At 43.8% G+C, this 19,882-nt stretch overlaps 1 protein-coding gene across 4 annotated transcripts in view; it reads right to left on the bottom strand.

Annotated features, from left to right (window-relative positions):
* Positions 1-505: 505 nt before the first annotated feature.
* The window catches only part of N4BP2 (NEDD4 binding protein 2), a 34,534-nt gene continuing 15,157 nt past the window's right edge, over positions 506-19,882 (bottom strand). For 3 of the 4 annotated variants that reach the window (XM_081958924.1, XM_081958926.1, XM_081958925.1), the window contains 13 exons: positions 17,736-17,824; positions 16,742-16,818; positions 15,394-15,552; positions 11,948-13,986; positions 10,852-10,937; positions 9,671-9,719; positions 8,654-8,838; positions 7,325-7,443; positions 7,089-7,224; positions 5,486-5,674; positions 4,340-4,508; positions 2,928-3,051; positions 506-645 (listed from right to left, as the gene is read on the bottom strand). In XM_081958924.1, coding sequence (XP_081815050.1) covers positions 600-645; positions 2,928-3,051; positions 4,340-4,508; positions 5,486-5,674; positions 7,089-7,224; positions 7,325-7,443; positions 8,654-8,838; positions 9,671-9,719; positions 10,852-10,937; positions 11,948-13,986; positions 15,394-15,552; positions 16,742-16,818; positions 17,736-17,824 — 3,467 coding nt within the window. In that variant the 3' untranslated portion in view covers positions 506-599. The remainder of the gene's footprint in view (positions 646-2,927; positions 3,052-4,339; positions 4,509-5,485; positions 5,675-7,088; positions 7,225-7,324; positions 7,444-8,653; positions 8,839-9,670; positions 9,720-10,851; positions 10,938-11,947; positions 13,987-15,393; positions 15,553-16,741; positions 16,819-17,735; positions 17,825-19,882) is intronic. The other variant, XM_081958927.1, reaches the window with a different exon arrangement.

The following is a 19,882-nucleotide window of genomic DNA, read 5'->3' as shown; positions in this document are numbered from 1 at the left end:
ACAGGAGGAGAAAAGACATGAAAAGCTGAGATACAAGCGACAACATTTCGTTTTTGCCCTGAAAATAAATGCAACCCATTTTCTCCTCGTTTTCAGAAGTGAGCCAAGCATTCTTGTGAAAAATACACCGGAGGCAATCGTTAGCTCTTATAACCCGAAACCTCGTAGAGTCCTTTGAAGCATCCGATGTAAGCTCAGCCATAATTTCAAGAATTGCTTTAAAATGGAATAGAGACCATTTTTTTTAAAAAAAAGCACTATATTCCAGGTGTTTATGGGTATTTGTTAAAAGTCTGAAAAGGGCAGAGTTTTTCCAACTGGAACCTCTGCTTTTCCCTTTGAAAAATGTATTTCTTGTTACTGGATGTACTTCTTGATAAGCAGGCAGCTTATAAAAATACTTCTCATTAAAACACACACACACACACACACAGATTTGGTAGAAAAAAAAACACATTGACACAAACACCTGCTGACAGTTAAGCCCTTTCCACTGAAATCTTGTTTTTGACAAGTCACACATTTATCCCATTAAAACGTGACATTATTTCTGCTTTGGTGTAACCTCAGCTCTTCCGATCTTCTTGGCGACTTTCTTTTTATTCCAACAAGATCTTAAAACAGCCCGATTTTATTTCTGTGAACCTGCCGAACAGGAAGAGATTTCACTTAAACACTGTTCTGAATAATGAATACAAACAACAGTGAATAGAAGGAACAAAACTATTATGATTTCTTCTGTTTCAATTACGAGGTTAATAACAAAACTTCCCTGGGCTTCCATGAAGGAGAACATAATCTTTGGATTAAGTTTCATTATTTGGGTTCCAAGTTGGGTTATTTTTGGTGACCCTAGATACACACAGTTGGCGTTTTAAAAAGTATCACAGGTGCAATGGTGTCAGCGTATGAGAGTTCATGAATTGGAATAGATATGGCAGCGATGGCGAACCTTTTTTGGCTCGCGTGCCACAAGTGGGGGGAGCGCAGGGGGGGCGTGTGCGGGCGTGCCGCACCCATAATGCAACACGCGACCCCCCCAGTGCACATGCGCGCACAATGCGAGACTCCCCCCATTTTTACATGCTTTTTTCGCCCTCCCCACGCTCGAGAGGCTTTATAGGAGCCTGGGGAAGGCGAAAAGAGCCTCCCCCGCACCCCCGGAGGCCCTCCGGAGGCTTCAGGGACCGTCCGGAGGCTTCCCTGAAGCCTTTGGCACGCTTAAAACAACCCTCTGCGCAAACCGGAAGTGTTGCTCGGAGGGTCGTTTTAAGCGTTCCGAAGGCTTTAGGGACCGTCCGGAGGCTTCCCTGACGCCTTCAGAGCGCTTAAAACGATCTATCACTGAGATAAGGTAACAGGTCAGCCAACGGGGACTGTTTGGTGACCCAGATGGCTCGGAGCCTGGGCGTGGCTTAACTCAACTGTTATGTATAAAAGAGTTGGTTTGTCCTCGCAGTGATGGCTAACCTTTTTGTCATCACGTGCCAAAAGCGTGCAGGTGCAACATAATGCATGTGTGACACCCCCCCCTGCATGCCCCAGACCTGTGTGCATGCACACACAACGCCCCCAGGCATGGGCGTGTGACACCCCCCTTTGCCACATTTTGGGCCTAGTAGGCCTCCCTGCAGCCTCCTGGGACCAAAAATGGGCTGCAGGGGGGGTGCGCCCCCGTACTCCCTTCCCGCCCCCTGCGCATGCTTGTGCATATCCCACATTCTCCACCCCTGTGCATACACAGCAGAGACTCGAAAATCAACTGGCCGGTGGGAGGAGCGTGTCCATGCACGGTGGAGCTGACCTGGGGTGACGGCTTGCGTGCCCGTAGAAAGGACTCCGTGTGCCACCTGGCATCAGGGCAATATAGCCTCTGATTATATTGATTCTGTGCTTTTGGATTCTGTGATTTCTGGTTCTGGCTTCTGCTGCATGGGTATTGTATACATGCATCATGCTTTATATTAGTATATATAAAGAAGTTTCTTTTATACATGAATCCTGCTGAATTATTTACTTGTGTGCTGGCTGGATTGCTGCAAACTCTAACACAGGGGTGTCCAAACTTGGGAACTTTAAGACTTGTGGTCCACAAGTCTTAAAGTTCCCAAGTTTGGACACCCCTGCTCTAACAAATGGCTCTTGTGCAGAGAGAGTTTACCAGATCGTGAGAAAGGCTGCCCTAAACACTTGACAGTATTATCCAACTATTGATACAGGCAGTCCTCGACTTAACAACCACAATTGAGCCCAAAATGTATGTTGCTAAGCGAGACATTGGTTAAGTGAGTTTTGCTCCCTTTTATGACTTTTCCCTGGCCCCGCTGTTAAGTGAATCACTGCAGTTATTAAATTAGTAGCACAGTTGTGAAGTGAATCTGGCTTCCCTGCTGACTTGGGCTTGTCAGAAGGTCGCAGTCCTGGGACGCTGCAAGCGTCATAAATAAGTTAGTTGCCAAGCACCTGAATTTTGATCACAAGACCATGGGGATGCTGTCACAGTTGTTAAGTGCAAAAAACCCGTCATTAGGTTGCTTTTCTCAGTGATGTTGTAACTTGAAATGGTCATTAAACAAACATGTCCCAAGGGCCATGTGATCCCCTTTTGAGACCTTCTGACAAGCAAAGCCAATGGGGGGGGGGAAGCCAGATTCACTTAATAACCGGGTTACTAACTTAACAACTCCAACAATTCATTTAACAACCGCGGCAAGAAAGGTTGTAAAACTGGGCAAAACTCATTTTAACAACTGTCTCACTTAACAACCAGAAATGTGCGGCTTAATTGGGGTCGTAAAGTTGAGGACTATCTGCAGAGAATCACGACCAGACTACCAATTTAGACTTTCTAGAAAACAAGAGCGCCAGTCCTGAAGCAGTTAAAATATAGACTGCCAACGTTCGGTTACCAGATGTTGAGAACTCACCTGAATTTGTGGCTGGTGAGGTATTTCGTAACCGCTGGCTTGATCCGAGCAACCCCTCCCTGGCTATGGTTTCCCCTTCCGGTGATCACGTAGAGATACGGTATGCCGCCTGCCAGGCTGTACTCTGTTTCGCAAGAATGACAGATGTGCTCTCTTCAGAGATTCGGCATTTAAACATACAGATTAACAGAGTTGGAAGGGATCTTGTAGGTCATCTAGTCCAGGAGTCTCCAACCTTGGTAACTTTTAAGACTTGTGGACTTCAACTCTCAGGATTCCTCAGACAGCTTTGCTTTGCCTTAAAGTTGCCAAGGTGTTCTGACCCAGGCTTCCTTAAAAAGCATGAAGCAGAGTCTTGGTCCCAGCAAAACCCCTTTTATTTACATGACTGTGAATTCCTTTCATTCGCAGTCAGCAAAGCTTGGCAAACATGTCTTTCCAAGGAATGTTTTATCAACACGAACCTTATCTCGTTTGGCGAGCTGCCAGACAACAAGTTCCCAAACGCAGGGCAAGGCAAAACTTGGCACAGAGTCTCTTATAGTTACGAACAGAACAACCAAATGAACAAATTATTTCCTGCAAAAGCCCACTCCCCGTTTACTCCTCTTTTGTTTCCAATCATCTCCAAGGTGTGGCTTTACTCCCAAGTCGACCCTATTTTCTTAGTTGTTCTTGTCTTCTGGCAGCTCTGTGCATGCGCACACTGGGAACAGGCTCCAGCTGTTCCTCTGCCTCATTGCTATCTAGCTCCCTCTCTGCCTCCGATGCAGAGCCCTCGTCTGAGCTTTCCTCAGCTTCGTTTTCGTCCTTCCAAACCCCCCAGGTGTGTCATTTTTGCTCTCCTCAGCCCCCAGGAGCACTCCGAAAACAGACACGTAGGGCGGGGTTTTGAGGCCAAAAATAGTCGTATTCGTTATAGAAGACCTACCAACATTTCCACTCTCTTTGGGGGGGGGGGGGAGTGTGTCTTATACTCTGAAAAATATGGTATCTACTTTTAACCCACCCCAGATCACAATTGTGCCACAGCAGTTAATTTTGATGGCATATCATGTCCCCATTTCTGTACTTGTTTTCTGGAAGAATTCATCTGTTTACGTGGAAAGATGACTCTTACGTCAGGGTAAAGATTTAAGAGCTGATCAGCTGCTATGATGATGTAATGCTGGGAATGAGTCAGTAAGGTTTTTGGGCTGATATCACTTTAAGAGCCTATAAGAAGAAGAGACCATGTTGGGGCGTATCTCTCTTTCCATGTGTGCTTCCATGCTGTAATTGCTGATTGCTGTTTGTTTGAGTTCTGACTAAAATATGTGTATGTATATATTCTTGGATAAAACCATTATGCATCCTCTGTTTGTTCCTGGGTTGTCTCCCATAGTCACACTGTGCATGCTCTGACATCTTACCTTTGGTTTTCTCCTGCAGGACTCTAGAGAGGTGGCCCAAAGCTTCATCCACGTGAAGACCATGAAGGTCCAAAAGGTTGATAGGCAGTTTTGAAGCGTTGACTTTCTCAAAGATTTGCTGAGCTGCGTCTTCGTTGGCTTCTTTCATCTTCTCCTCATGAAGCTGACCCTTCAAATACACACAACAGCAACTTAAGTGCGATACCGGTTACGGAGAGAACCGTTCCACCACAAGCAAAGAACTGAACCCTTCTCAGCATCTCACAACAATGAGCTGAATCTTTTAACCACACTGGTCAGTTACCTCTTGTTGCGGGTAGCTGCAGTTCAGCGGAACATAGGTATGAAGCAGGAACAGGAAGAAGGAAGGGAGGAATGAATGGAAAATAGAGGAAATTAAAAACATCACAGGGTATTTATCCGTGACTAACTACAAAAAGCAACTGGTCACGGATACGGGTAGTTCTCAACTTATGGCCACAATTGAGCCCTAAATTTCAGTTGCAAGGTGAGAAATTTGTTAAGTGAACTTTGCCCCATGTTGTGATTTTTCTCGCCAGATTTCTTAAGTAAGTCAGGATACAGGTAGTTGTCGACTGACAACCATTCTTTTAGTGTCGGAAAAAAGTGACCTATGACTGTGTTTCACACTGACCACTGTTGCTGTATCTCCATGATCATGTGATCCAAATTCGGATGCTTGGCAAGTGACTCACCTTTAGGACGGTTGCCGTGTCCTGGGATCATGCGATCTCCTTCTGCGACCTTCCGACAAGCAAAATCAATGGGGGAAGCCACATTCGCTTAACAACCGCATTACTAACTTAACAATTGCAGGGATTCACTTAACAACTGTGGCAAGAATGGTCGTAACACAGGACAAAACTCACTTAGCAACAGAAATGTTGGGCCCAATTGTGGTGCTAAGTAGGGGGCGGCCTGTATTCATTTGATCCTCGATTCTTGCCTCCTGGAAGGCCCGGAGGGGAAGGGAGGAGGATTTTGAAACAAGTTTTGAGAGCCACAGAATTATATCATCTGAGAAACCACGTCCTACTTTCTCATGTTCCTGTGCAGTTTGTGGCTTTCCGGAATGGCTGCCTCTGTGCTGAAATGTTGCTTCATCACTGGTGAAAATAAAGTTACCTGTTGCACATAAAACGCCGCGACTGGCTTCATCCCCATGCGATATGCTTCTCCGGCTTTCCTTAGACATTCTTGCCTTTGCTGTTGGTGAAGGAAGGCCTCAGCCCTGAAGTCCATGTAGCCTGGATATTCAGTGTCTTGGAATCCCTTCTCGCTCAGAATATCTTCCAGTTCTTTCGTCTTCTTAGCCTGGGATTGAAAAGGGAGGCGTTTATGGACACAATTCAAAGGCAAACCTTTATTGGCTTATTAGCTCAAGGACAACTGAGAAAAAGCCGTACTGTGAAAAAGTGAGCTACGCTTTAGTGCCAATACAAGACTATATTTGTACTAATAGATTTGTACGAATGAAGACAAGTATACGTGTCCCAGGATAATGTTGCAGGATTTGTAGCTCAGGGTGGAACTGTGGGGTCTTTGACGCTCTCTGAGCTTGGTGGTTTTCTTGCAGACAAATTTCAAAAATTTCAAATTTTTAATTTGTTAGCCGCTCCCTCTCCGCAAGGGACTCGGGGCGGCGTACAATAAAAATATACATACATACATATAGACATACAGATACACACATATACATACATATACATACATGGAGGAGGTAGTAATCAAACATATATCACATTAATAATAATAATAGAAAATTAAAATTAGCCATTAAAATATCCCATGATAAAATACAATTTAAAAAGGACTGTCAGGAGGAGGATAAACTACGGTTGAGCCAGGCCAGATAATTGAAAGAGGTGGGTCTTGAGCTTTACACGGAAGGAGTGGAGATCGGAAGTAATCCTGATGTCAAGGGGGAGGTCATTCCACAGGGCTGGGCCCATCACAGAGAAGGCCCTGCTCCTGGGTGTCGCCCCCCCGACACTGTTTAGCGGACGGCACCCGGAGAAGTCCCTCTCTGTGTGAGCGGATTGGTCGTAGGGATGTATGGGGCAGGATGCGATCCCGCAAATAACTAGACGTTTCATGACCCAACTAGGTAACATCATCAGTGCTAGAAAGGCTTTGCGGAGTGGAGCAGGGGGAGAAGGAAAGGAGAAGGAGGAGGAAGAGGATGACCATGGGGTCCTTCAAGCTCTCTAGAGTTTTCTTGAGGAAGTTTCATGACCCAACTATGGAACATCATCAGTGTTAGAAGAGAAGGGGATTTATGGAGAAGGAAGTGGTGGAAGAGAAAGGCTGTGGAGTCCTTGGTTCCCTCTGAGATTGGTGGTTTCCTCTTGGACATTTCATGACCCTATTAACTAACATCATCAGTGCTGGAAGGGAGTGGGTTTTTCTCTCTGTTTCTATATAAGCGGCTTGCCCTGTCAATGTTGTGGGAGTCTTGATTAGGGTATTGTTTACTGAATTTGTAATCCCTTAATTGGGGGTACTGTTTAGCACTTGATATTAATCTCTGCATATCTGACTGTTGGTTTCTGGTCGGGAGGTGTTGTGATCTTTTTGGCTTTTGGACTGTCTCTTTTCCCCTCCTTGCCTAACGAAACGTCTGCAAGAAAACCAACCCAAGCTCAGAGAGCATCAACTTCACTTGAGTGTTTGTAAAAAGCCCCTTTCCAAAACCAGATTTGCAGTGCTCATGCGAGGCAGTCTTTACCATTTTCTCTCGGGTCTTTGAAGTGTTGCTAGGAGAACGCCTGGCATTCTGAGCGGGCTCTTTCGCGATCACTGTTTTTATGGGATCTGCCTCTAGAACGCTATTGAGAAACTGGACAGTTTGCTCCAAGGAATAACTGGCAAATTACAAAACAACAACAAAAACACAAGGAGTCACTTCAGGTAGAACAACTTTCATGTAACTGATGCGCATCGTATTATGAAAGAAAGCCTCACTTGTAATCCTTGAAGATGTCCATCAAAAAGGTTGCGTTGATGGTTGGGAATAACTCCAGAAGTTGTTTCTCCTTCAGTTTCGCAGCACAGTCTTTTTTAGCAATGCAAGGGAAAGGTTTCTATCCCGCAAAATGAAAAAAAGAGAAAAAAACAACTATACCTCTAAAGTATTTCTATGATACAGTGCAAGTATTAAATCACAGCACAATTTTTAGTTTTTACCATATCTACTTGCATGTAAGCTTATCAGCCAATCCTCAAATCTTTAAAGGATCATGAAAATTGCATTTTTCAGGGTACTTTGGATTAAAGATTTGAGTTGGCTTATCCACAGATACATATGGGAAATATGGGTACTATACTTTTAAGAAGTATCATCATATATACTGGGGCATAAGTCCAGCCACCGATAAAGTGAACCCAATTTTTTGATTGTATTTTGGCACCTAAAATTCTTGGCTTATCCATAAATATACAAGTAGTCCTTGGCTTACAACTACAATTGAGCCCAACATTTCCGTTGTTAAGCAGAGGTTATTGAGTTTTACCCCATTTTATGACCTTTACGAGTTGAAGTCGTCCAGGCTTAAAATGGTCAAGGTTAGAAAACCCATGAAATAGAGAGCACAATGCTGCAAAGCACTGGAAGACTGGCAGCTGAGTTGTTGGGAGCCCTCATCACAACATTGTTGTGGCTTGCCAGCAGCCAGCAGAGTAGATAGCAGATTTGGAGAGTGAGGAGGTTGGGAAGAAACATGGGCCAGTCCTGGAATCTGGGGAAGGCTCTGATAAGGGCTCTGCGTCGGAGGCAGAGATGGGGCCAGTGCCCTATGCCAGTTATCAGCTGCCTTCAGAATCAGACGTCAGTGAGGCAGACGAACAGCTGGAGCCTGTTCCCAGTGTGCGCATGCGCAGAGTGGCCAGACGAAAGGAACAGCTAAAGAACAGGGGTCGATTTGGGAGAAAGGCCACAGGTGGACGATGAATGTCCCCTCCCAGAGGGAATAAAAGAGGAGCGAAAGGGGAGTGGAGTTTGCAGGAGACAATTAGTTCACTAAATTGGTTCATGACTCTCCGAGACTCCTTGCCAAGTTTTGCAGATATCGTCCTGGCAGCTCTCCAAGCCAGATAAAGTCCGTGACTGTAAATCCTCCCTTGAAAGACTTTGCTGGATGTGAAGGAGCAGAATTCACAATAAATTAATAAAAGGGGTTTTTGTCGGGAACAGGAGTTTGCTTCATGCTCTTGGGAAGCCTCGGTCAGAACAAACACAACTCAGGATGAGACACCCGGGAAGTACACCCAGCAGAGGCAGCAGCAATACCGTACCACTGTTAGTCTTTCTTGCAGCGCAATTTCTTCCGACATGATCTCCCGAAGCGATACTCTCTGAGTGTGAACATTCCAATGATCCATGTAGGGGAAAACATCGGAAGCCGCCAAGGTTTCAGCCGACCCAGCTGCAGGTAAGTTTTCCTGCTCTTGAAAATCAGCAGCGTAGTGGGAAAGTTCAACTGAAATTATGAAATGCAGAATTGGACTGTTGCCTCTTTGAATGTGGACAGGGAAATAAATGTATTACACTACACCCCAAAATACATCATGTGTATCAACTCTATTTTAGTGTTCTTTACTAAAATGGTTACTATTATTTATAAAGTGTTTGCTTAGCTCTATTTAGTGTATCTCCAGGGATGACATTGCCCCCAACAATCTGGGTCCTCATTTTACCTGACCTTGGAAAGACGGAAGGCTGAGTCAACCTTGGTCCGGTGAGATGCTGCACTTTTCTTTAAAATTGCCAAATATAAAAATAGGCCGCCATAAACCACACTGACTTATACACAAAGAGAACAAAGTCACAAAAGAAATACATTTCTGCTAAAAAAAAGAAAGAAAGCAGCCTTGAAACCCATTGCTGTTTGCCAGCTTAGCTTACATCCCATCAACCACAGCAACTTTTTAGATGTGTGGACTTTAACTCGCTGTATACATCAGAGGTGGTGTTTCTGCTTGTTTGGCCCGATCGGGCGAACCGGTAGTGGCGTCGGCGGGAAGCTCCGCCCACCCGCCCAGACGCTTTTGTGCCTGCACAGAAGCGTCGCACGGTCAAGCACGAGCACACGAGCAAACCAGTAGTAAAAAAAATGGAACCCCACCACTGGTATACGTGATGTACAATGGCAATAAAGGGTTTGAATTCCCAGAATTCCCCAGGCAGCCATGGGAGCTGAAGTCCACACATGAAGAGACACTGGTAGTGGGAGCAGGCGGAGAAAGAAGCAAGACTTTGCAATGGTAGACTTTACGAACAGGAGAACCGCGATAATTGAAGGCGGTACTTACTTTCTTCAAGGAGTTTGTGCAATTCTTCTTCTTCTCTCCTATGACGCTTCTAAATCAAAACATTCATAAAATTAGTACATCGTTATGTTCTAACAGGACATTTAAGACTGACATTATTTTGTCAGTGCCAAAAAAAAGGTCTTCAATCCACAGGTCTTAGTGATTATTGCCTGGTGGCACTTACTGTATTTTTCGGAATATAAGACACACCTCCCCCTCCCCCCAAAGTGGGTGAAAATTTAGATGCATCTTATAGAACGAATATGGCCGTTTTTGGCCTCCTGAACCCTCTGTGCATTGCATTTTTGCTCTCCCCGGCCCCCGAAGCACTCTGTAGTACTACGCATGGCCGGTTTTTGCCAAAAACGCACAATTTTTGCCTTTCAGAGTGCTTCTGAATATTCAGTGTTCCTCCAGGCCTCCCTGTCCTCTACCATCCTCTGGAGTCCATTTAAGGTCACATTGACTGCTTCAGTGACTCCATCCAGCCACCTCATTCTCTGTCGTCCCCTTCTTTTTTTGCCCTCCATCGTTCCCAGCATGAGGCTCTTCTCCAGTGAGTCCTTCCTTCTCATTAGGTGGCCAAAGTCTTTGAGTTTCCTCTTCAGGATCTGGCTTTCTAAAATGCAGTCAGGGTTGATCTCCTCTAGGACTGACCGGTTGGATGGCCTTGCAGTCCAAGGTACTAGCAGGAGTCTTCTCCAGCACCAGGGTCCAAAGGCCTCCATTCTTTGGCGCTCAGCCTTTCTTATGGTCCAACTTTCACAACCATACATTGCAACGGGGAAAACCATAGTCTTGACTATATGACTATCCTATCCTATATTTAAATACGCCTCTCCGGTTTTTTTCCTCAACCATCCTCAATGGGGGGGGGGGGGGGATTTTATGACCTAACTAAGAAGGTTGACCAACAGATCGAAGCTGGGAGATCTATAGCTCACCGTGTATGTTTCCCGCCTATAGTCCTTGTCTGGAGAAGAAAAAAGAACTAGCTGTACATATTTTTAAAGAAATGTGCTTGGACCAAATGCAACATAATTGTTCTACAAATTATTGAAATGTCAATAATTTATAGAACAAGTAAAAAAATGAACATTCTGTAATATAATGCATGCCAGGTAATATTAAGTCATGAACAACAGTAAACCTATCTGTAGATTTAATTTAAGCTGACTAACCATAATAGATGCTTTCCATTTGTTATGAATTTCTCTGGCCAAATTCAGATCAATATGAACCACATAGTCATCAGGAGTTAGTGATCCTTATGGAAGGAGGGGGGAAAAAATGAGAGATAAAAGTCACATACAAATTTAAAGAGAATCTCATTCTATTGTACTGGTATTTAGTTAATCCTTTTTCTTATAAGACACAATTGAGCTTTCATTGCTTTTTTTTTTAAAGGGCCATCTAAGTAATGTGCAAGCATGGAAAGGTTATAATCTGGGGATGTCTAACCTGGACAACTTTTAAGATTTGTGGACTTCAACTCCCAGAATTCCCCAGCCAGTCAGTCAAGACCAAAATCATATTTACTTGTTTTTCAAATCACTTGGCAGGTTATATAGAAATGTTAATTAAGGTGATGAAGTCACAAATATTCAGGTAGCATTAGATCACCCCCACATACTAGATTCTTGGCTCGTAATTGGGACAGATTTTGCCATTATAAGATAAAATAACATTAAAGCTTTTACTACAACTGAGTAATTAGTTATAGTAAAATGATTTACTACAGTCTCCCCCATAAATTAGCAGCTAGCTAGCCACAGAACAACAAAAGTCAAGCCTATGTAGCAGGCCAAAAATAAACTATGAATCATGAACAATGACCCAAAGTGGCTTAATGCAAAATAAATGCTTGAGATACTAATACATTATCGCCTAATATATACCAACCTATATTATTTAACCTGTTCTGTTCTTTTATATCTTAAGGTCTGTTAGGTACCCTGTTTCCCCCCAAAATAAGACCTCCCTGGATAATAAGCTCAATCGGGCTTTTGAGCGCATGCGCTAAAATAAGGCTTCCCCAGAAATATTGCAACACAGCAGCGCCATGAGGTGACCATGCTCGCCGCCTCCTGCACCTCAGAAATAATAAGACCTCCCCGAAAATAAGACCAAGCACTTATTTTGCGGGGGGGGGGTGTTGTCAAAAGAAAATAAGACCCTGTCTTATTTTCGGGGAAACATGGTATATACAATCATCAGTTCCCTGTTCAGAATCAACTCACTGTTTTATTTAAGTAAAATAGTCACTGATGTTATTACCTGCATCAACTCCAACCGGTCCAAATATTTCACTTAACTGCATGGCTAATTCCGGAGCCAAGACCAGTTCGAGACAATCTATGGTCACGGACTTGGAGTGAGATACAGAGTCCTGCAACTGGATTGTCCTATTGTCTTGATCGGAGCTGTTCTTCTCTCTTTGTGTTGGAACCACAACGCCGGGCTTACAATCCGTTTCTCTGCACGGCTCAAATGTGTGGCTTTCTGCAACGCTCAAATTTGTAGCTTCCATTAGCTTCAAATCCGAGATCTCTTCTGAAAACGGAGCCTCCTGGAAGTTTGCTCCAAGCTGATCTTCTTCCCCATCACAGGTGGCTTTCAAAGGGCCGTCACCTTCGTCAGGAACGGCGACTTCCATTTCATTAACCGAAGATGTCCTTCGCGGCTCAACATTTTCACTGTCATCACCAAGGGGGACTTTCGCTATTTCGGATTGGTGAATAATCCTAGAAACCGCAGTCAGTTGAGGAACTGCCACAGAACCTGCAAATCTGTCTTCAGGCGCAGCGTGCCTCTTCGAAGGAAGAGACACGTCCGGGAGCCGAACCTCTGTTTCCTGTAGGGCTCCGCTGTCGTCTTCTTTGCAGAGCTTCTCGGCAGAGTCTAACAGGAGTCCCGTGGCCCAGTCCATATCTCGGTTACATCGTTCATACAGATCTTTGATGGCATCGAACGAAAGAGACCCAAAGAGCTTACACAAAATATTGAGGTTCTCGGATTCATCGACCCTCACCAGCTCCCTTTCTTCTACGTAGGTGCTTCTCTCGTAGGTTACTTTGTAGGGTATTTTGTCTGGACAATCCGGGACCGGGTCAACCCTCTTGGGTACAAATCCGTCGAGTCTGCCGTGTAAGACTTTGGTATCTTCCGAAAAGACAATCTCTCTCTCCAGCCTCCACAGGAGGGCAAAATCTCGCGGTTCTGTCTGCGAAGATTTGGTAGCCTGGGACACAACCCAGGGGTTGGGTTTTTCTTCGGCCCAAGTGCACAGTGGCTCCCCTGGTGTGTGGAGGGCCGAATTGTTGGTAAATGTTAAAGCCAATTTATGATGCTTACGCGTTCTTTTATTCGGCACTGGCTTTTTCTCACCAAGAGGTTCAGAAGCTGTGATTTCAACTCCTGGAATACGTTCCTCCTTTGAAGAGGCCTCCTGCTCTTTAACATCTGCAGACGTTTCGTTCAGCTGAGACGTCGCAGTCCCATCACCCATGCTGACGTCATCCTGACGGTTTTCTAATCCATCTGACTCGCTAATGTCTCGCTTGGTTTTTCTTTTCATTTTGTGTTGTCTTTGCTGTAAAGTTTGGACCGGCCAGTCTCCTACCATCAGCAATTCTATCGTATGGACTTCTGCATTAACCTTAGGCGCCGACGTAGAAGGAAAGTTACAGTTGCTTTCTTCACATTTGTCTTCACACCTATCTTCAGAAAGTGGCAGGTCCTGATGACTGTCTATCCAATCCGATGCTTTATCTTCACTTGTATTTTTGAATGAATCAAGAGTGGATATCGGCATACTTAAATCTCCTTTGTCCTTCCTGACCCGTTTTTCTAATCTTTTAATTCTTTTCACTCTTTGGCCCAAAGTTTGTTCTACTGGCCAGTCTCCCACAAAGTTTAACATTTTGGGTTTTATTGACCTGCCAGAATTTAGATCTCCATCTTCATGTTGTGTTTCTGTGAATTCTGGCTCCGCTATTTCATGATATACAGTTGCTTCCATCTGAAGTTTCAACTCACTGTTATTGCACGACAGAGCATTTTCACTGGAATCCGAGACTGGTCTTAACTCCGCTTCAAGAATGGATTCCATTTTGATTCCCGCTGGTAACACAGCATCGTCCAAGCCATCTATTCTACATTCAGAACTGGATTCTTGTAAATCATGTCTCACTCTTCTGTTTTCATTTTGAAGGCTCTGATCGTCTGCCATAACTTCTTCTAAAGTAGCTTTTTCATCTGGATTTAATTCTACGCTCTTCAAAGAGGAGGCAAAATGTTCTTTCTGTTCTTGTTTCCTACAAGACATATATTAATGCATATATCGCTGAAATTTACTTCTGCTAAAACATTTTAGAATATTACCTAAAATGGCATAAGTAGAAAGAAGGAAGAAGATAAAGTTTGTTAAAGGACTGGCCGCTCAAAACTCAAAAACAATTTTCCTTGGACAAAAGAGGATTTTTGTTGAAATGAAGACTGGATGCTTAAGGAATGGCTTAATGCTAAGAGAGAGGATAAAGTAAAGGTAAAGGTTCCTCTCACACATATGTGCTAGTCGTTCCTGACTCAAGGGGGCGGTGCTCATCTTCGTTTCAAAGCCGAAGAGCCAGTGCTGTCTGAAGATGTCTCCGTGGTCATGTGGCCAGCATGACTAAATGCTGAAGGTGCATGGAGTGCTGTTACCTTCCCACCATAGATGGTCCCTATTTTTCTACTTGCATTTTTACATGCTTTCGAACTGCTAGGTTGGCAGAAGCTGGGACAAATAATGGGAGCTCACTCTGTTAAGTGGCGCTAGGGATTTGAACCACCAAACCTACTGAAAAAAATAGGGATGTCTACAAAGATGAAGCTGTTCTATTTTTTTTTCTTATTAAAATCTGCCACTGGATACGGACATGGCCTACCACTTTTACAATTATCTTCACAGAATACTATACGTTTCCTACTATGCTAGTGTAGCAAACCAGCTTGAGCTCTGTTTTGCTGCTGGAAAAGTGCAACAGCAAATAATAATAATAATAATAATTTGGATTTATTAGCCGCTCCCTTTCCAAGTAGGACTCGGGGCGGCGATCTCCAGGAAACACAAAATATCAAGGCAAATTATGTCATTTCTACTTTAGGGGTTTTATTGAAACTTGTTCGGAGAATGCCTCACTTAGGGAACTCTCACAGATGTCCTCACACAGCCTGATATTCTAGCACAGGGGTGACAAACTCAATTTCATTGAGGGCCACATCAGGGTTGTGTTTGACTTTGGAGGAGTGGCAAGGATGGGCGTGGTCAGTTTGACGTCACTTGTGTTGGGGATGCGTGTGGAAGCCCAAGCGCACAACTCTCCTGAGCCCCATTTCTGCTGGCAGAAGGCTGCAGGAGGCCGTCACTGTCGAAAACGGAGCTCCATTTTCACTGGTAGAGGCACCCACCGTTGCTGTTTCCAGACCAGCCCCAGGGGCAACATCTGAGCACCCCACGGGCCAGATTTGGCCATGGGCCTTGAGTTTGACACCCCTGTTCTAGCATGAAGGCTAGATGCTGCATTAGATAACTGCACCAAATGCTATTTTCTTCCATGCCTCTTAATGTGACCCATTTGGATCATGAAATGTCTTCAAGAAAACTACCAAGGTCCGAGGGGAGCCCACGATAAAGCTTTGTACTTTAAACAGCAAGCTTAAAACATCTGTAGACAGTTTACCCCTGCCTTTTCTCGCGATGAAGAACTTCCCCACCGGTTTCACGCTTCCTCATGTCATCTGAGATTGAAGAATTCAAAATTGAATTAGCAGTCAGGCAATGTTCATATCGTTCCAACATTCTTTTGATCTTTTCTTTAGATACACCATGAACATTTCGCCTAAATATCGGAAAGAACAAAATACTTGAGAGGCTGCCACCACAAAACAGGCACTGCTGCATGCAACTTTAACATGATTGAATGTTTTTAAAAATCAACTACAAATGAAGTTTAAAAATCTACTGTTTCATGCCTATCTGCAGCTCACGAAGATTACCTACTTCTCATACTCTGGTCTAAATGAGGGACTTTTCCTTAAAGACTTAGGCAGATGATTTCTAAAGCTCTTCCAAAATTATAGGGAATTGTAATTTTTTTAAATATATCATAAGTAGCCTATTTATTGACTTATTTTAAAGGTGAAAAGAAAAGGACAGCTCTAAATCAACACGTTTTATATCAGTGAGGAAACAATTAGACCACAGGAAGACCAGCTGTCCTCAAATTTCGTTAATGTCAACTGAAAAATATTTATATACCCTTGAGGCTGTTTAAGTGAATGACAGCACTCAAAGGAAGGTGGTATTTCTGAGGTAAAAAAGAAGTATTCAGAAAATAAAGCTGCCATTCCTACATATTCCATGAAATCTTATAAATACCAATAAAAACTAAGCAAAAACAAACAAACAAACATCGAATAGCACCACAGAAATATAGGTAAATTGAAGGCAGGCTGAGTAGAAAGTTTCTGCAAGCAAGCAAACTGATTCCTGAGATACACTATATTGCCACAAGTATTCTCTCACAACAGAGTCTGATTATGTGGATGGGTGAGCGAATGCTTTTGGCAATATAGCAGGGGTGTCCAAACTTGGGAACTTTAAGACTTGTGGACTTCAACTCCAAGAATTCCCCAGCCAGCAGCTGGCTGGGGAATTCTGGGAGTTGAAGTCCACAAGTCTTAAAGTTCCCAAGTTTGGACACCCCTGCAATATAGTGTATGTTTATTATATATCTCTCATTGACATTATACCAGGGATCGGCATGTGGCTCTTTCATCCCTCTGCTGCGGCTCCCTCTCGCCGGTCGGCTCCACAATTGATAAGGTTTTCAGTTAGGACAGGTAGAGAAAAAAGGACGCCGCGCTAGGAGGAGACTCTATGGTGGGGGAACCGGACTTCCGGTCGGCTCCAGAATTGAACGGGGGGCTTCCGGTTAGGACCTTTGTGGCTCTTTCAGTGTTTAAGATTGCCGACTCCTGCGTTACACAGTAATGTTGTTACAGAATTACTATGGTTGCTATTATTACCTTTCCAATTCCTTTGGTTTAAACTTCCACCATGTATCCGGTTCACGAAATATAACTTTGTATTTGTGTTGCTGTGACTGAAGAAAAATGTAAGATAAATAAATAAATAAAAAATCACCATTCTAGTTGATTTTGTAATAGCTTTGTACTATATATAGTATCAACTTTGTTAACTCTCAAGACTTACCCCCCCCGCTATGTGTTAAATATGGATCATGATTCATATATATGTTTAATGTATTAGATTAATATATTATACATACATTATATGTGTGTGTGTGTATCTCATATGTATATGTATGTACATGTATATGTATAGGTGTGTGTGTGTAAAAACACACACACACACTTTTGAAAGCGGGCATCAGAATTTAATTTTTTAATGTGTGCCAGTATGTTCACAGAAAAAAGTGAAAATAAAGCTTATCTCATCTCATCTTCTAAAAAATGAGCAGCTAAATATTACCAAACTAGGTAACATCGTCAGTGCTACCGGTAGAAGGGAGTGAGGTTTGTGAAATGTAGTAGTAGAACTGTGATAATAACTGCAGGGTTCTTGGTGCACTCTGACCCTGGTTATCTTCTTGCAGGCGTTTCATGATCCAACTAAGTAACATCATCAGTGCTAGAAGGGAGTGGGATTTGGCACAGGTGTTTAGTGTAGCACCTAGTACTGATGATGTTACCTAGTTTGGTAGTGAAATGTCTGACAGAATACCACCAAGCTCCAAGGACCCTGTAATATTACATTATTGGTGTACCTACAGGATATAGTAAAAAATAAATAAAAATGGCAGACATAAAATTACAGTAAAAGCTCTACTTGATCTTTTTTAGGTGGAGATTGTTTGTGCAGACCATTGATGGCCCTATTATGGCCACCATCTTTATTTTTTTTTAACTGCACCCTCTGAAGCACTATATGCCACCCGCTGATTTATCTACAAATAAACAATATTCAACATAATAACACTAAAAAATATGGAATACTGACCAAAGTAATGTAAGGCTTCATTTCCCAAGCCTGCGTGTTTGTATTGTCTATGATTATAGGAGTGATCCTTTTCTCAAAGGCATCTTTGGCTGACAAATAAATTGAGGGAAAAAAACTAATTGTTAACTCACGAACAATTTCTATTATCATTACTTAATGAAAAATAAAAGATGTATGATGTTCTTCTCTGATAATCTGTTTTGAATTCTCCAGCTTCTCTGTTTTTGAAGTAATTGCAGTAACTATAGATATTGAACTAAACTCCAGGACATTTAAAAAGGAACTCTAGATCCCTCAAACAACACTTCTTTTATTAATTTCATAAATTTACATATAGGTAAAGGTTCTCCTTGCACATATGTGCTAGTCATTTCCGATTCTAGGGGGCGGTGCTTATCTCTGTTTCAAAGCCAAAGAGCCAGCGCTGTCCGAAGACGTCTCCATCGTCATGTGGCCGGCATGACTAAACGCTGAAGGTGCACGGAACGCTGTTCCCTTCCCACCAAAGGTGGTTCCTATTTGTCTACTTGCATTTTTTATGTGCTTTAGAGCTGCTAGATTGGCAGAAGTACGGGAGCTCACTCCATTACGCGACAAGCTCAGTGCCTTAGCCACTGAGCCACTGCATCCCCTTCGTAAATTTATGGTCTGCCTATCTCATATACATGTAAAACCAACAAAAATGGCACAAAATTAGCAGCCAGGAAGACTCACAGCCAATACAAGTCATAAACGGCTTGGTGGCAAGCCAGGTTTTCTGTGCCTTGTGAAAGGACAGCTGGGTTAGGGCAAGTCTAATTTGGGATGGGTTGTGGAATAATGTTCCAGAAGGCTGGTACCATGGGGGGCAAAAAAAAAAAAGACTCAACAGATGACACTTGTAATGAGCTTGGTGATTTTCTTACAAATGTTTCTTTACTAAACTACAGTTTCTCCCCCAAAATAAGACTGGGTCTTAATTTTCTTTTGGGCTTTGAAATAGGCACTAGGGCTTATTTTCAGGGGAGTGGTGGTTTTATTTTTGTTCAGCTGCCCCACGCACCCTGCACCACCTTACCTAAGGGCCCCTGCAGCCAGGCCGTTCACACCCTGACACCTGCCTGCCTCGTGGCCGGCACTGGTATGTTGCTCGGCTTCCTGCTCCGTTATGGCCGTGAGGAAGCTGAAGTGGGCTGGCGGCCACGTGGGTTCCTGCTGCACATAGCTGCTGGTGCTGTCACCACGAGGGAGTTGTCGCAGCATGCATGGCCTGGTTGTGGGGACTCTGAGGTCAGCCGGTGTGCGCATGGGGCAGCCCCCACCCTTGAGTCACCTCGTGTTAGCAGCACCGCAAGCAACCAGACAGAATGGGCAGCCGGCTGCCCAGGCACTTAAGCAGGGCTTATTTTGGGGGCAGGGCAAACACGTGCTAGGTCTTATTTTCAGGGAAACATGGCAACATTGTCAGTGCTAAATGGCATTCTCTCGCAGACAGGAGCTTCCTGCCAGGATCTGACAGAATGAATAGACACCACCTTATGGGAGAAATGGTTCCATAATTAAGTCCCCAAGGTGCTTTTTTCAGGAGGCACCTGGACTTCGTTTTTCTTTGAAGGCGTTTCGCTTCTCATCCAAGAAACTTCTTCAGCTCTGACTGGGCGGTGGAGAAGGGAAGGATCCACCATCCAGTCAGAGCTGAAGAAGCTTCTTAGATGAGAGGCGAAACGTCTTCAAAGAAAAACAAAGGAAGCCCAGGTGCCTCCTGAAAAAAAGCACCTTTGGGACCACCATGACCTGGATGGCTGAGAATCTCCACAGACGTCCCATAAATAACCAACATCCCCCCTCTCAGGCCATGATACCAGTAGCTTGAATTCCACCCGGAAACATCCTGGTAACCAATGTAATTCACATGTCACGTGTCCTGAATGACTGGCACTCATAATTGTCCGTACCTCCATATTGTGCACCAACTGAAACTTCCAAGTACTCCTCAAGGGACAGTTTTTCCTTACTTTAATACAGGGGTGCCCAACTTGGGAACGTTAAGACTTGTGGACTTCAACTCCCAGAATTCCCAAGCCAGAGCTGAAGTCCACAAGTCTTAACGTTCCCAAGTTTGGACACCCCTGCTTTAATATATTTGCTAGTTCAGTGCCATGTATGAT

This window comes from Natrix helvetica, assembly GCF_964273705.1.
Source record: "Natrix helvetica genome assembly, chromosome: 7".
Taxonomy (NCBI): domain Eukaryota; kingdom Metazoa; phylum Chordata; class Lepidosauria; order Squamata; family Natricidae; genus Natrix; species Natrix helvetica.
Note: the sequence above shows the minus strand (reverse complement) of the source record. Positions and strands in the feature narration are given on the sequence as shown.